Here is a 17,318-nt window from a genome sequence, read left to right on the forward strand (position 1 = left end):
TGGGGAGCATCGGGTAAATTCTTCCCCCTAACCCGCGGGGGGTACTCAGGCTATGAAGCAAATATAAAAGTAACTTAACCAAAAAGAATTCTATTCCCTATATGGAAAAAAACCTGTTTGTAAAGTTACTAATAAAGCAAAAAGGAAAACAACAAGAAGAGCAAACGCTGGATCGAGTCACTTTCGCAGTTCTGAATATTATATGAGGCATCAGATGGACAGGAAGAAATTGCTATTCACAACACAATGAGTCACGTTCACATAAAATTTGAGCCCGGTCACTTTTATAGTTTCCGAGAAAAGCCCAACGTTAAGTTGTGTGTTGCCGAACAGAAAAGGCTAGTTATCTCCCTTGTTTTTCTGATAACGTTCGTAAAAGGCTACAGATGTAAATACTTTGATGTAAAGAATAATCCTACAAAGTTTCAATCACATCCGATGAACTTTGTCAAAGATATAAAATGTCTAATTTTTCCTTTGACGCTGACCTGTGACCTTGAAAAAGGTCAAAGGTCAACGAAACCATCGTTAAAGTGTAGAGGTCATTGGAGGTCACGACTAAACAAAATATGAGCCCGATCGCTTTGATAGTTTCCGAGAAAAGTCCACCGTTAAGGTGGTGTCTACGGACGGCCGGCCGGACAGACTAACACTGACCGATTACATAGAGTCACTTTTTCTCAAGTGACTCAAAAACTGACTGAACATTTACTAAAAAGTAGAAAAGACTAGAATGGAATGGAAAAAAACCACCATAAAAAATCGGAAATAAAGGAAGACAGCAAAAGAGACATTAATTTACAATTGTTTCCCTCAACCGTCATAGTTTTTATATGAAGATCAACACATGGAGAATGATAATTACATCCCATACTGGTTCAATACATTTTATTTTCTTTGGGTTGGAGTGTTTTAACTGTATGCTATGTCTCCAGTAAGTCACTGAAAGTGGACAAGATGATTTTGTTGGAACTACTTTTTAACACTTACGATAGTTATAAATATCCTTTTCAAAATCACATGCAAATGTTTTTATCCATCAGTAATTTATATAACATTTTGATTTATCCACAAAAGTAGTCCTGAGAGAATTTGACAGGAAAAAAGATATTGCACATTATAAGATAACAGTAACATCTAAACGCTAAGTTACTATACTTGTAACAGAAGGCCATGATGATCCTGTTCTACTTCATAAAGCGAATCAATGCCCCCAGGATTCATCGTTGACGTCAATGTGAAGATAAACATGGCTTGTTTTAACAAATAAAATAAATACTACCGCTGATCTGCAATTATACAAGAAGCAAACCTATACATTATGCACGAAAATAAGAAACAGTATCTCATTCTTCTTCTGAACACGCTAAAACACAGGCGTCCTTCCTATCACATGCAGAAACACTTCAATAGTATTACAATGTACTTATGTGAGTCCCACCAATTGTGTGGACTTGGAGTTTGAAATGTGACTGAACAAATTCCACAGCAAATCTGTTGAAATGAAATCCATTCACATTTGAGTGGTTCAATCCCAAAATCCCAATCAACCCCCCCCCTATAATTCTGTTTCCCAAGAATGCATCTGTACCTTTAAAATGTAACAAAGTAATGTTAGTGACAAAATGTTCACGCCATTACACATCACTTACTCTAATACAGAACTAGTGTGTTTACAAATACAATGTTTCAGTTTCATCAAACCCAACTTCTGTAATTTGTTCACACTGGAGATAGTGACTCACCCTGATTCAGCCTCTCATACACTGCAATCTTTGCTCAAATTTTATACAGAAGTCTTCACAAAACGTATTTAAAGAAAGCAAAATCCTAATTTTGTTCAGCAAGCAGAATTATAAGCTGATGATAGTCTTTGCTGCATTCATTTCATAATACATACAGATCAAAATAAATGTAAAACAGCAATATTTTCTTGGTTTAATAGCTAGAACACTGTGAACATAAGACTGGAAATAATGGTCAAGTGGTGTCACGATTGTGGTGTACTTAACGTTTGAGGGATCAGTGCGAGCTGGTTTTGCTCAAAATCTGATACTTTTAACTTTTGGCAAATATCAGATAAGGTGCAGCTGTAACACTGTATATTTTCACACTGTGATGACACCAGGAAAAGTTAATACATACCATGTTTAGAGAACACAACAAAACACACATGTTTGCATATATATACACCCACATATACATTATGACTCGAGTCAGTAGAGTTTGGATATCTTATGGGACACAATTTTGCGTAAAATACGTAATCATAATCACACAGTTACACAGAGCAAAGCATAAGCAAGATTCCAATCTGACCAGCCAACAAGTTTAGTTCCAGACTGTAAACAAGTCTAGATCTCTTCATTTATCTGAATTTGAACCTTACCGATGTTATTATTACAAAGTTATTATAGATCCCTTTATTTATTTGAATTTGAACCTTACCAAAGATATTACACTACAGTATTAACGGGCTTTGACTGGAGGTTTGAAGCTCTGTGTAAAATGAGGAAAATGAAACCCCATACCACTAACAGGCTCAAGCACTCTACCATATTAATAGGGAAAACATATCTTTCTTTCTTTATTTGGTGTTTAACGTCGTTTTCAACCGTTCAAGGTTATATCGCGACGGGGAAAGGGGGGGGATGGGATAGAGCCACTAGTTAATTGTTTCTTGTTCACAAAAGCACTAATCAAAAAATTGCTCCAGGGGCTTGCAACGTAGTACAATATATTACCTTACTGGGAGAATGCAAGTTTCCAGTACAAAGGACTTAACATTTCTTACATACTGCTTGACTAAAATCTTTACAAACATTGACTATATTCTATACAAGAAACACTTAACAAGGGTAAAAGGAGAAACAGAATCCGTTAGTCGCCTCTTATGACATGCTGGGGAGCATCGGGTAAATTCTTCCCCCTAACCCGCGGAAGGTGGGAAAACATATAATAATATTCATTGTGATTGCTTTACCGGTAATATCAAACTCAGTCTCTTCTAAAACTGAAAAGTTCTTATCAAAGTTTAAAAACAGAGGTATATTTTGAGTCTGAGATTCAACGCTTTCACATATCTCTGTACACTGTTATTGACACTGCAAATAAGTTATTGCCTACATACAAAATGATGCCATTGAAACATTTGCCTGTTCAATACATGTACCGGTGGGTTGCGAACCCTCTCTCATTCTCATCATCTTGACTATTTTTGTAGCAAATCTGAAATTACTTGTTTTTACATGCATCAGATTATTTTTTTTCAAATCATCAATAAGACTCAGAGTCTGTCACTCTGTGTATGTGTACGTGTGTGGGTTGTTTTTTTTTTTTTTTTTTTGGGGGGGGGGGGGGGGGTTCTTGTTGTTTTACTTTAAAAGCACCAGAGAACACAGGAAATGACAAGGAAAACACGCAGTCCTTTCCACTAACGATCAAAAGAAAGACTGCCAGTAAATAACAAGTCACTGGCACGCGCACATGCATTGCAAGGGGGGAGATTTTCCTGTTCAGACAACACAGTAAGAACAATCTCTGCATCTTCTTTTGCTGCTGAAGTACTTACAACTTGTAGCAAATATTCAAGAATATGATAACTCTTCTTTGTAACCTTTTCCTGTTTTAAAGATGCATTTAATGGGTTGAACCTTGGGAAAATCAGTTTACTTCCATTCCCTTACATTACTGAAGATGTAATACAGTTAAGTTTGGACACTGCTGCGTACATTGTTGCTCATCAGTAATTATCCACTGAAAAACAAAGATAGAGATAATGCTTTTCAAGTTCAAAACCTGAGAAATACAGCATCTGTACTGGTTGTGTGTCATTCTTATGACACAAATCAAAATAAAATGACATTTTTACTGTCAATATGTCTGTTAACTTGGAGGAACATAATACCTGTCACAATAAGGACACCTGCAATGTTGACCATTATATCATGACCTCAAGGATTTCTGACCATAAGGGTTTCCTCTCCTCACAGGTACTGTAGTGTTTCATAAGTCTTCACCTCACCTCCAACTATCGGAAATATTTATGTAATTATTAATGTAATGTTTATGTATCTTATTTACCCCTCAGCTGAAAAGCAAGCCCAATGTGGCCCAATCAGTTACAAAACAAACACTTACAAAATTTTAGAGAAACAATATGTCTTGGGAACAGAATCAACGTAAGGTCAACAAAGATGATCTAAACATGGAATGAGAGGGCTGAATTGTTTAAACAGAGAAGCAGACCCGGTACACATTTGTGAAATGTGTTTCGGCTCAATAGGAAGGTTTTCGCCAGTTATCTCTCTGAGGTTTTGGGTGCGTGCCCCTTGCGGGGGCAAAAAACATCGAGGTCACAAGCAGGGTCAAGGGGAAGGTCGGCTGGGCGAACAGGAGTATGACGGCTTACTAGTGCCAAAACCTGGTGTTACCCATTATCACGTGATAATTACTAATTAACGCTGTCAGTTACTGTTTTCATCTGTTAGTTACTAATTTTCACGGGAAAATTACTAATTTTTAGTTTCGGCACTAGCAATCCGTGAGGAAGTGAGCCAAAACTAAAAATTAGTAATTAACAGGTGAAAGTTAGTAATTTTTCCGGAAAAATTAGTAATTTTCCGGGGAATATTAGCAATTAACATGTGAAAATGGTAATTATCAAGGGAAAATTACTAATTTTCCCCTGATAATTACAATTATGAGGTTTTGGCACTAGTAAGCCGTCATACAGTAGACTACAATAGGAAGGTTTCCGCCAGTTATCTCTCTTTGAGGGTTTGGGTGCTTAGAGAGTACCGTACCCCTTGCGGGGGCAAAAAAATCGAGGTCACAAGCAGGGTCAAGGGGAAGGTCGCTGGGCGGACAGGAGACTATTAACTGGGACAAAAGGTAACATAGATCTGGTTTTATGAAAAAGAACTCGGCATTCCCAAGTTACAAAGTTCTATTTACACACAGTTCATGAAGTAGTTCACACATATTCACAAAACACATCACGCTCCATTCATTTGTCATTGCCAATGGTTGCAGGAGCACAAAACAGCTTAACGCTATAATGCCCAAACAGCTTGACTGAAATATGGCTGCATCTTGCACAGTAATCCTTACACACAGTTCTGTATTGGCCAAGATGTGAAGTCCCGACCGAATCAAAACGTTCGAAGAATGAACTCACTCTTCCAAGAAAGTAATATGCCATGCAAGTGATGCTCCACTCTGCATCACTACTAAAGCCTTGTCTTGATCCAAACACTGCCAATTTTTTGGTCCACATCCTTGGAGTCATTTGGAAGAAGCATAAATTGTGTTCAAGCACACACACCACAGAAAGATGGGCCAAAAAACCCACATACTAGCTGTGTCTTGCACTAAAATCTCTGACACTGTTAAAGTGGATGCAGTGGACAGGATTGTGGACGTTGCATTGATGCTAAATAATAGATCACTCATCTTTCTGCTCTAAGTTCGGTGTGGAACAGTTACTGGAGTTATCTTCACAGGTCTCGCCACTGTTATCTAGCAAAGGTGCGTCTGAAAAAAAAGAGAAAAAGACATTAGAGATTTGAAAAAGGTTCTGACAATATCACAAGGCAGATAAACAATTACTAATTCTATATGGCAGGAAAACAAACCGTGTCTACATATTTTCAAAAAAAACAACGAACAATTGATAAGCATGAAACAAAATAAGAAAACATGTCAGCAGACACAGTAAAGCTGCGTATGGTGAAAACCAAATGTTGCAACCCTGTCATCATGCTGTCATCGTTATAGGACTTCAAATACCCAGTACAGTCTTTTTAGTAACAACAAGAAGAAAACTAATAAATAAATCATAACATTAAACCCAGAAAGATGGAAGAAAGAAAACCAAAGCTCAAACAAACTTATGAAATGAGGATGTTTGTTCATTTCAATACTTGTTATTCTCTCAGGTGCCAGGAGACTGGTTCTGCATAACTCTCACTTACTCTATTACATTATCATGTCATATGCATTTAGAGCGCTTACTTCCCTTTCTTTATCAGATAATAAAAACTTAGCTCTTAACCCTGCCCGTCCTCCCAAGCCTGACACAAAATCTTCCCAAACTTACTGTCGTTGGCCAAATTGTCATCGGAGGATGCAATACTGCCTGCGGTGGCCCGCTGGGAAGAGATGGAGCGATTGGAAGTGCCGCTGTCAAAGGTCTCCACGGTGACAGAGGTGGAAGCATCACTCATGCTGACATTGACCGTGTCCAGCGAACCAAAGTTCTCAGACAGCCCGTCCCGGTTCATGGTGGAAGTGGTGATGATGGAATGTCGGTTGGGGTTGTCCGCCCCTCCCCCAGGGACACTGCTGGGGGCACGCAGGTTGGGCGGAATGCTGGGAAGGGGGCGGTAATCGTTGCCCGAAACCATACCCCCCATCATCCCTCCTCGCCCACCTGCCCTCCCGTGCATGGCTTCATCGTATGTGGGCAGGTGAACGCGCGTGGCATCAGCGTAAGCCATGAGGGCCAGGCGATCGTGCTCATCCAGGACGTTGTTGTGGACTCGGGAGTAAGGGGGCGGGGTGACGCTGGGGTGGAAGAGGCGGGGGCGGGGCTTCTTTCGTCGGAAGACCACTACCACCATGATGAGCAGCAGCACCCCCAGCACGCTGCAGGCCGATGCTATGACGATGACCAGCGTGCTGACCCTGGTTCCGTTCACCAACCTGTGATCGTCGCTGGGCACGGGGGCTTCCATGTCTCCTCTGTCCTCTGCTATCAGATCAGTCACATTAGCGCCTGCGCATGAATAGAACTTGATCATACTTTACCTGTGCATCAACACATAATGGTGAACACAACAGCACTGACCTTTTCATAAACTTAGAGCAAAGCGCTTAGAGAACGTCAAGCGCTATATAAATCTCCCCATGTATATAAGGTAAGACTTAGAGGAACCTTAGTAAGCACTGATGATCTTCATAGAGACCTCAAATCCAGGCCCTGTACAATAGTCACGACTGCATCTGCATGCATCAAACTCCATCATGCTTTATATGTGCACCAACACACAAGAGTGAAAATGGTAACTTACAGTAAGCAGGATAACAGAAACCCCTAGGTATTGTCAATCTTACACTTGGCTTTAATGCCAGCTCATGCAACACAGATTTAACTGTGCGATGGACTCCCACCACCCTCCCCCATTTTTTAAGACCTTACCTTCATGGACTTTCTGTTCATAATCTCTGTAAATTTGCCCCCGTTTTAAGGCCACCTCCCTTCTTAGACCTGATTTTGTTAGATTTCCTGTGGTCTTAAAAGACACAAGTGCCACTGTATTATCATACACAAATGCCCAAACTCTAACACGATTATCCTGGCATTCTGCAACAACCAGATGGCTTTACCTCTGATGCAATACGGTGGCTCATGACTCCAGGTTCCATAGTCACTCCTGGCAAGAGGCATACTGGTACAGGTGAGGAGCGAGGAGCCCATCAGTTTGTAGCCCTGGTCACACTGACACCGCACTTGCGTAGTAAGGTAGAACGGCTCGCATTTCTCAAGGCTGTTGCTTTCTGAGCGTTCGCATTTGCAGTAACCGTTGTCAATCTTGCTCAGCCCAATGTCACGACAGAAGACTACTTTTTCTGGGGAAAAAAAAGAAAATGTTTTAACAATGTTTCATGTGATTCACAGGGTTTTTTTACGGCTGAAGTGCATCTGAAACAAAATAATTAACAACAACACAACATGTCAAATCTTACCGAGAGTTACTGACAATGAGCCGTATAAATTTTAAATCTTTCTGAAAGTTACTGACAATCAGCTTGATTGTCACTGACGCAAGGTTACCAGGAATGCTTACCTGTTTGCTTCATGCAGTTGGGAGGTATTTTAGACCAGAGAAGATCAGCTGTGCATTTGAGTGTGTCTGCTCCCACCAGTCTGTAACCAGCAAGACAGGAGTACACCACCTCTGAGCCCACTGGGAAACCATGGCTGATGTCCAGGCTTTTAGCTGTCCACTCTCCTTTGTTGATAGACATTGGTTGCGAACATTTTTCTGACCGTACTGCAAGAACAATAAGCATTTTGATGTAAATAAAAAGGCACAAGTATATGCATATATTTATTGATTTAAACTTGCATCCTCTCCTAAACTACAACAACAACAACAACAGAAATTGGACTACCGAATACAGTAGAACCCCCTGTTTACGACTTTGGAAAAACCTTGAAAATTAGGTCGTAAAAAGGGGGGGTCTTAAAAGGGGGGTTTGAGTTTTTGGCCCGGGCGGTCATGAATTTGGTTGCCGTGTATCTACTGTCATGTTTACACACAAACACACAGTTGCAGTTTACTGTCATATCAAAACACACACACACACACACACACCCAAACACATTACAGCAGAACAACTTGAACTCAAATTTCAAAGAAAATTTACTCATGGCGTAATACTCGCTCCCCGCTGAGTGAAGCACATTTGACAATGTGGCGCAACCAGTCAAATCCGAATGTCCTAACTCGATAGAAAGCATAACGACTTTTCTCCCGAATCATCTTTCTGCTCATATGAATGATTCGTCGCCTTGCATCGCTAAACTTGACCACGATCGTTGAGGTCTTCGTACAGGCTCCTCTCTTTGCGTACTTTCGCTTCGCTATCCTTCTCACCATCTAGATAACACCGAGTCATTATCCTTGACGACACACAGAATTTTCGTATTCCCGACTCCCAAGGAAGTCGCCGCGGATTGCCACTTCGCTCGATTAGCGATTACTTTATTAGCTCTCTACTCATGAGTCGGCGCTTTTCTTTTTCTTTCGCGAATCTTTGTTTGTCAACAAGACAGTCGTCGTGACAAGATAGCGTGCAGAAAAAAACAGGATGTATCAGGATCTCGCGGGCGCGAATCGAGACGAGGGTTGTGGTTTGTGTGTGTGTGTGTGTGTGTGTCAGTGTGTGTGTGTAGAGCGATTCAGACCAAACTACGGGACCGATCTTTATGAAATTTGACATGAGAGTTCCTGGGAATGATATCCCCGGACGTTTTTTTCTTTTTTTCGATAAATACCTTTGATGACGTCATATCCGGCTTTTTTTAAAAGTTGAGGCAGCACTGTCACACCCTCATTTTTCAATCAAATTGATTGAAATTTTGGCCCAGCAATCTTCGACAAAGGCCGGTGTTCGGCATTGCATTTCAGCTTGGTGGCTTAAAAATTAATTAATGACTTTGGTCATTAAAAATCTGAAAATTGTATAAAAAAAAAATTTTTTTATAAAACGATCCAAATTTACGTTCATCTTATTCTTCATCATTTTCTGATTCCAAAAACATATAAATATGTTATATTTGGATTAAAAACAAGCTCTGAAAATTAAAAATATAAAAATTATTATTAAAATTAAATTTCCGAAATCGTTTTAAAAACTATTTCATCTTATTCCTTATCGGTTCCTGATTCCAAAAACATATAGATATGATATGTTTGGATTAAAAACACGCTCAGAAAGTTAAAACGAAGAGAGGTACAGTAAAGCGTGCTATGAAGCACAGCGCAACCGAGCCAAACAGGCTCGTCACTTTCACTGCCTTTTGCACTAGCGGCGGACTACGTTCAGTTTCCATTCTGTGAGTTCCACAGCTTGACTAAATGTAGTAATTTCGCCTTACGCGACTTGTTATTTCTTCTCGCGATAGTTGGAGGAGCGAGAGCCGCCATGTTGTGTTTTTGTCTGCTCGAAATATGCGCAAAAGTCGTAAATCATCCCAAAAAGCTCGGTCATAAGTCGCGTTTTGGGTCATTATTCTTGACGATACACAGGATTTGTGTCTTCCCGACTCCTAAGGAAGTCGCCGTGGATTCTATCGTGCGCGAGATTTAATTATTTTTTCGTCTCGCGATAGTTCGAGGAGCAAGAGCCACCATGTATTGTTTTCGTCTGCTCGACTACAAATGCGCGAAAGTCGTAATTCACCCCCAAAAGCTCGGTCGTAAGTCGCGTTTTGGGGTGAGTCGTTCACTGGGGGTTCATTATATAGTAGAATGCATCCGTGGTAGCAAAATCGGTCGTAAAAAGGGGGTGGTCGTAAACAGGGGGGTCGCTAAGGGGGAGTTCTACTGTAGCCATAATGAATAGCCATAATTTAGTGTCACTTATTATTAATTCAATGACATGACACTTAACGGATTTCTCTGAACACTGAAGGGAAATTACTATAAACACCAGCAAGAAAGAGATACAGACATCCTTTTGCAGGGCTGTACATAGTATTCATCCTCACTTGTGTTAATCACTCAAATTCCGAGCCCCGGTATGTGAGGCACCTATGCTTCCCAAGCAGCAGATTTTCAAACTGCTCTTCCAACAGTCATACGCCAGAGCAGTCTCTCTAATTATAAATATCATTTAACAGCCCAAGGCCTTATCTTGAACTTGATGAAACTCATGGTTCTTGAACAAATTACACACCGAACATGCATAAACAGCTTCTGGTCCTGAAAGTTTTGAATCAAGAAAAGACTTATCTTGTCCTTGAAGATGAAGTTGCTTGTTCATTTCAATGCTTATTTTTTCGATCAGGTGCCAGGAGACAGGTTCTGAATAACCCCCACTTTCTCTATGACACATGTCATAGGCAATTAGAGCGCTTACCTCCCTTTGTTGATCAGATTATCCTTTGGTTTCTGCGACTCTACTAAACAGAATGTGAGACACGCTGACACAGACAAGACACTCAAGCACAACTCACCACAGGTGGGGATGGGTCCCTCCCATTCTCCATCGACGCAGGTGAGAACAGACTCATCTTTACTGGGAACCAACTCAAAGCCGTGATGGCAGATGTAGCGGGCCCTCAGACCCTCCTGCTCTTTCCCTTCCAACTTCTTGTAGGACTCAAAGTGGTACGTGGCAAAGGGCACCAGCGGAGGCATTGGTGGGCAGTTTACTTCTGCGAAAAAGACAAAGCAACACATAAATTTCAGTCAGTATGACTATTGCATTGCGATAAAAAAAAAGTCAAATGAAAATACCATCCGTCTTACATGTACCCAGGTTATGCACAGAAACACGGACAGTCAGCATACATTCATCATCCTAAAGCAAAAAGCAAAAAGACCTAAGACTCATGAATGAACAGTGAAACACCATCAGAAGATGCTTGATTTGGCACAAAATATGCCAACAACAGCACAGACAGCACCCCCTCCCCTCAATGCTCCATCGAAGAAAACAAAACAATAACATGTAGCACACTTCACACCATACCACTACCACACCCCTACCTATCCTTCGACTAATAGAGCAAGAAGTCTACTCACTTTGACACTGATAAAACGATGAGCCACCCATGGTTGTCCATATTCCAAATTTATTGCAGACTATTCGGTAGGACTCTTCTCTGTTGGGCGACAGGTAGCCAGGTTTGCACGTCACCGTGCCTTTTACACCTTCATCATACTCTTCCAGCTGACTATGTTCCAGGGTCACATCTCCGTTAAGAACAGCTGGCTTAATTTTGCATTCTGGAGAATAAGACAGAATCGGAGTCAAATGTAATCTATACAAAACACAGTTAAGAAGGACTGTAAAGTAGTGTTTGTACACACATATATATATAATATATATAACCCCATCAGGTTAACAAAACAAGAAGAAGAAAAGAAAAACAAGCAACCCAAATCAACCGGAAACAAACTTTTAGCATCAAAAACAAAATCTAGATTATGATTGAACTCATTCACAGATTAGTAATAGTAGTAACAATTTAACGTTTGACAGAATTACTTTTCTTTGCAATTGCTCTGGTTCAGACAAATAATTCCCTTCTTCATCAACAAGCTTGCATACAGCATCCCTCCCCTTAACTTATCAGTGCATTCAACAATTACGTAAGTCAGTTATCATGATCAAATGTAACCATGCTGAGACTCACTCAATATGGATTCACAGTGTGGTCTCTGCTCTGGAATCCAGTGGCCATCAGAACCACATTTCTGTGTGTGGTTTCCAATTAGTTGAAAACCAAGACGGCATGTGTAGGTAATTCCCCGATACGGCTTTACAAATTCTCTTAGAGTGCCATGCTCAAACATGCCCTGGTCTGGACAGCTTGCTTCCACTTCTACAATATCTGCACAGAAAATAAACAAAATAAATCATACATGTTTTTGAAAATTGTATGTACCATTACCAAGCAGTATTCCTTTGAATCAAGAGTTGGTAGTCGAGTATTTTTGTAGGTGATTTAAATGCACTGCTGCAACTCCCTGCCAACTACATGTGCACAATCATGACGTGTACTTTAAAAAAAAGTTTAACTCAAAGCTAACTCAAGAGTCTTACAGTTAAGAAATCTGACCTATGGTCAGTGCAGTTCTGACCAGCATAATGACTATTAAAGATCCTGATTAAGATACTGGGTCAGAAGAACACGTTTTTAACATACTGTCAAGTGTTACTAGTGTCAGGTATACGACAACAGAAAATGAATGAATTTGACAACAAATTATTATTACTCTTCGGAGAGACTTAGTATGAGTATGACTGTGATTATCAACCAAACAAGAGAACATGTAGAGATACGTGAGTTGAATCTCAAAAAGCCTTGCATTGTTGCAAAATCAAACTAACAGCAAGTACAAATTTAAGCACTACATCCGTTCATAACATGACACAGAATAGGAATTACAGGACAGTTGGAGATTCAAAGTAACAGCCAGACTGCGAAGCGTATGGAGTCTGCTCAAGAGTGTGGGGGGTGGCGGGGAGGTGGTGATTACAAAATTTGGAGAGAGAAAAAATACCTTTATCTTTAGCTCGTACTCCCGTCAGCATTATGATCCAAACACTGAAGACAGTGGAGATGATCTGGCATGCTGCTGTGTGGCTGCCCATGTTTCAAGGCCAAGACAGCAACTGTAAAGACAAAATAAAAATGAAGTAATGGTAAACATCGACCTTCCAATCGTTGTCTGCTCGATTCTTTTACAAAGAAATGCATTTTGTGAACAAAAACAATCAAACATCAACATTGTCTCGTCTGTACACTTAGTTGTCACGGCGAGAATGGCCTGAGACCGCTGTAACATCAACGAGGAGAGAAATCTCTCTTGCGTTTAGATCCACAGGAACTGTCACGACGTCTATATCAGTTGAATATTTATCTATCAGTCATGTCAACAATAAATTGTCTCGTGCACGAATTATCCATCCAAGGTTATCCTCTCAACGAGCACGCACTAAACAAGAATTTAACGTGAAAGGGAGCGATCAAACTTAAATCCTTAATGTTCGGATTTCGAGATAATAGCTTCGAAAATCGAGTAGCTGTCACAAAGTCAAAAAATACTCACGCACTAAGCTGCAGCAGGTCGTGTTTGTTGATGTCAACAAACTCTATCAACCCAGTACAGCCATTTTCACTTTATGACGTCACAATTAACACATGAGGCGCATGCGCAGAAAACCAACAGGAAGTGAAACATCAAAATAACATCGGCGCGTGTTGACAGCCTCGACCCGTACGCATTTTTGAAGTCGGTGCTGCGCGCGTGTGTGAGTGCTGCAGGCAGTCCCGAGTGGAAAGCGTAACAACAAAGATGTGATCAGTTTTCCCACGTTTGACTTTTTTTGTGTGAATGCCAGGAGCGTGAAATGTGCAGCAGACAGCGATGTTCTCAAACGCTTGGAAGCCCTGACACGATCAGCTGAGGTGCTTGTGACCTGCTCTGTCCGGTGTGTAGTGTGTTTTCTGTGCTGGTGCAAATCGCGGCTGTAGCAACAGATTGAAACGTGTTGTATCAGAGTCTGTTTGGCATGTCGGATTACTGTTGTCTTGTGCTGAATTAATGTGCACCGCAGATCGGTCAGTGTCGAGTTTTAAAAGTTGCTGCACGTCATCAATGCGCCGATCACTAGGTGTTGGGCTCGACGTGACCCCACGAGGCCAGCTTCTCATAAGTGTGTTTGTAGGGACGAACAGTGTGCACGTGTGATGTACAGTAATGTTGTGCAGTAATTGTGACAGTGTTCGTTGTGGAGATAGTGTGGCTCGATGACATCCACCCATCAGTTCTATGGGTCAGTTCCGTGTTTCATTGCAATCCTTGAATTTTGTTCGTGAAGAGCTAAAAAGTGTACGTAGATATATAGTCTCTCTCTCTCTCTCTCTCTCTCTCTCTCTCTCTCTCTCTCTCTCTCTCTCTCTCTCTCTCTCGCTCTCTCTCTCGCTCGTGTTTATGGTGTTTTTTCTTTTTGTTCTGTTATAAATCGTATTCTGATCCATTTGAGGCTGAGTTCTCTTTCTCTCTAATTGTGTCGGTGCTGTCTCTCCCGACTGTATCACGTAATAGGTCAACACAAGGAGGGCCGTGATCCTATAGATCTGAACGTAAGAAAGTTTTTCTCTGTGACTCACTGACGCGCGCGTACATCGCACACACACACACACACACACACAGACAGACGAGAGAGAGAGAGAGAGAGAGAGAGAGAGAGAGAGATTACACTACTATACATGTTCTAATCGTCGTCTCCCCCAATCGCAGACGAGCTGATTCATTCATTCTGTGTCACAGTCATCAGCTGTGCAAAAAGCCCAACAGAGACCTCTGTGATCTTTGATACAGCCGATCCCTGGCGGAGTCTGACCAGTCATCGGTTGCTGGGAATATTCCGCTACCCAGCCCCTTGCGTCTTCACGTGTGGATTCTAGCTCTGTATTGACGCATAACACTTGTCGCTTTGTCTTTTAAATCTTGCTGCACATCGTCAATGCGCCGATCACTAGGAGTAGAACTCGACATGATGACCCCACGAGGCCGGCTTCTCACAGTTGTAGGGGCGGACGGTGTGCACGTGTGCTGTGACTCTGTACAATGATGTGCAGTAATTGTGTCCGTGTTCGTTGTGGTGATAAAGTGGCTCTATGACACCCATCAATTTGGCTTTGGGTCAGTGACTCTGGCACCGTTGAATACCGTGACTGATCAGTGATCTCCTGCTGCTGAGTGGGGGAGACCTTGACTTCCCCCTGAAGATTGAAGCGAGGTTTCAGAGTACTGCCGAGGGTTTGGCGGGGGGGGGGGGGGGGGGGGTGTCTCGATTTATAGAGGCCGAGTCGAGGTGCCTACAAAGAGTGTTCTGTTCTTTGCGGTAGCGGCAGTGCGTGCTGCTTCCGATAGTTGGTATCATGTTATCTTGTCCGAGCCACAGAGATATAGAATATTCTATATCTCTGTGGTCCGAGCTTGTCTGCCGCCTGTCACTAATGCACGGACTCTTGTGGCTTGGCTACTTTTGCAGCTTAATAAACCTATTAGTCTGTCTGTTCTTATTTACTGCTCGCACATCATCATCATCTTTCGCTTCCTCTTTGTGTGTCACAGTGTGTGTGTCTCTCTCTCTCTCTCTCTCTCTGAAAGAACAGAGAAAAAAACAAGTCGCGTAAGGCGAAATTGCTACATTTAGTCAAGCTGTGGAACTCACAGAATGAAACTGAACGTAGTCCGCCGCTAGTGCAAAAGGCAGTGAAAGTGATGAGCCTGTTTGGCGCGGTTGCGCTGTGCTTCATAGCACGCTTTACTGTACCTCTCTTCGTTTTAACTTTCTGAGCGTCTTTTTAATCCAAACATATCATATCTATATATATGTTTTTGGAATCAGGAACCGACAAGGAATAAGATGAAATAGGTTTTAAATCGATTTCGGAAATTTAATTTTGATCATAATTTTTATATTTTTAATTTTCAGAGCTTGTTTTTAATCCAAATATAACATATGTATATGTTTTTGGAATCAGAAAATGATGAAGAATAAGATGAAATTGTTTTTGGATCGTTTCCGATTTTTAATGACCAAACTCACTCATTAGTTTTTAAGCCACCAAGCTGAAATGCAATACCAAACCCCGGCCTTCGTCGAAGATTGCTTTGCCAAAATGTCAATCAATTTAATTGAAAAATGAGGGTGTGACAGTGCCGCCTCAACTTTTACAAAAAGCCGGATATGACGTCATCAAAGGTATTTATCGAAAAAATGATAAAAACGTCCGGGGATATCATACCCAGGAACTCTCATGTCAAATTTCATAAAGATCGGCCCAGTAGTTTAGTCTGAATCGCTCTACACACACACACACACACACACACACACACACCACGACCCTCGTCTCGATTCAATCAATCAATCAATAGGACGCTTATATCGCGCATATTCCGTGGGTACAGTTCTAGGCGCTCAGCAATGATGCCGTGTGAGATGAAATTTTATACGGCCAGTAGATTGCATGCAGCCATTTCGGCGCATATTTACCTTTCACGGCCTATTATTCCAAGTCACACGGGTATAGGTAGACAATTATTAACTGTGCCTAAGCAATTTTGCCAGGAAAGACCCTTTTGTCAATCGTGGGATCTTTAACGTGCACACTCAATGTAGTGTACACGGGGGGTGTTCGGACACCGAAGAGAGTCTGCACACAAAGTTGACTCTGAGAAATAAATTTCCGCCGAACGTGGGTTTGAACTCACGCTGACAGCGGCTAACTGAATACAAATCCAGCGCGCTACCAACTGAGCTATGTCCCCCCTCTATGTAAAAAGGATTGCCATACGCTTCGAAGGACCTGGAACACACGTGAATCTTTAAGAAATGGTCTTATCCCGATGAGTGTATGGTGTTGCTTTTGTTTAGAACTTTAACTTTATGATACATCATTTTTTGTAGGATGTACGAAGGTGCATTTAATGTTGAACCTGTCTCGGCCACGGTCACGGTAAATCACAGTACGTCAACTGATAAGTCGTTTGGGAATTTATGCACAAAGTTGTTTAGTTGCATCAACATGTTGAAAGTCAGTTGAAACTAAAACCTTACATTATGTAATAGGTAAGAACAACAAACCTTGAACTTAAAAGAACTGCAGCCGTCAAACACCTCAGAGACGAGCGCTTACTATGACTCCTGTAATAGTTTCAGTCATCGCTGACCTAGCGATGGCTGCTTAAAAAAATTATCAGTAAAAAAACAAACTCAAAGTGAGGATTCTGTCGTTGTCTCTTCAATGTATGGCTGATTCTGCAACCGAATCACATGACGGTAAAACAGAATCGATCTAAGAGTTGTCACGTATATATATATTGCAGCTGGCTTTATTGAAGCTGCGATATTAGCTCTCAGGTTTCTCCTTCTTCATGACACGTCGACTCTTCGTGTCATTTTCCCAGACTTTTCCTGGGGCGGGAACGTTTCTCAGTTGGTAGCGCGCTGGCTTTGTAGCCAGTTGGTGGCTATCAGCGTGGGTTCGATCCCCACCGCCC

The 17,318-nt window shown here is 41.4% G+C and overlaps 2 protein-coding genes across 3 annotated transcripts in view; one reads left to right on the plus strand and one right to left on the minus strand.

Moving 5' to 3' along the window:
- Nucleotides 1-3,353: 3,353 nt before the first annotated feature.
- On the minus strand, nt 3,354-13,428 carry LOC138952579 (sushi domain-containing protein 4-like). 2 transcript variants are annotated; one of them, XM_070324267.1, is made up of 9 exons: nt 13,353-13,428; nt 12,804-12,915; nt 11,933-12,130; nt 11,319-11,522; nt 10,748-10,948; nt 7,851-8,057; nt 7,390-7,632; nt 6,101-6,751; nt 3,354-5,535 (listed from the first exon to the last, which is right to left on the minus strand). In XM_070324267.1, exons 2-9 carry the CDS (start codon nt 12,892-12,894, stop codon nt 5,447-5,449), a joined length of 1,884 nt encoding a protein of 627 aa, XP_070180368.1. In that variant the 5' UTR covers nt 12,895-12,915; nt 13,353-13,428; the 3' UTR covers nt 3,354-5,446. The 2 variants fall into 2 exon arrangements, with proteins under 2 accessions (XP_070180368.1, XP_070180367.1); XM_070324266.1 differs by having other exon boundaries at nt 6,101-6,778.
- A 76-nt stretch (nt 13,429-13,504) lies between these two features.
- Nucleotides 13,505-17,318, plus strand: part of LOC138952453 (beta-1,4-glucuronyltransferase 1-like) — a 142,845-nt gene continuing 139,031 nt past the window's right edge. Inside the window, exon 1 of the mRNA XM_070324128.1 lies at nt 13,505-14,079. The gene's annotated coding sequence lies outside the window, so the exon portion shown is untranslated. The remainder of the gene's footprint in view (nt 14,080-17,318) is intronic.

Source organism: Littorina saxatilis, linkage group LG17, assembly GCF_037325665.1.
Source record: "Littorina saxatilis isolate snail1 linkage group LG17, US_GU_Lsax_2.0, whole genome shotgun sequence".
Classification (NCBI taxonomy): domain Eukaryota; kingdom Metazoa; phylum Mollusca; class Gastropoda; order Littorinimorpha; family Littorinidae; genus Littorina; species Littorina saxatilis.

What these genes read in the sequence shown, in the direction of transcription:
- LOC138952579 (XM_070324266.1), bottom strand. Translation starts at nt 12,894, where the DNA reads ATGGGCAGCCACACAGCAGCATGCCAGATCATCTCCACTGTCTTCAGT. An exon ending in ACACTGTGAATCCATATTGA is followed by an intron (nt 11,523 to 11,932) that starts GTGAGTCTCAGC and finishes CTTATTCTCCAG; the next exon opens with AATGCAAAATTAAGCCAGCT. An exon ending in TGACAATTTGGCCAACGACA is followed by an intron (nt 5,536 to 6,100) that starts GTAAGTTTGGGA and finishes CTTTTTTTTCAG; the next exon opens with ACGCACCTTTGCTAGATAAC.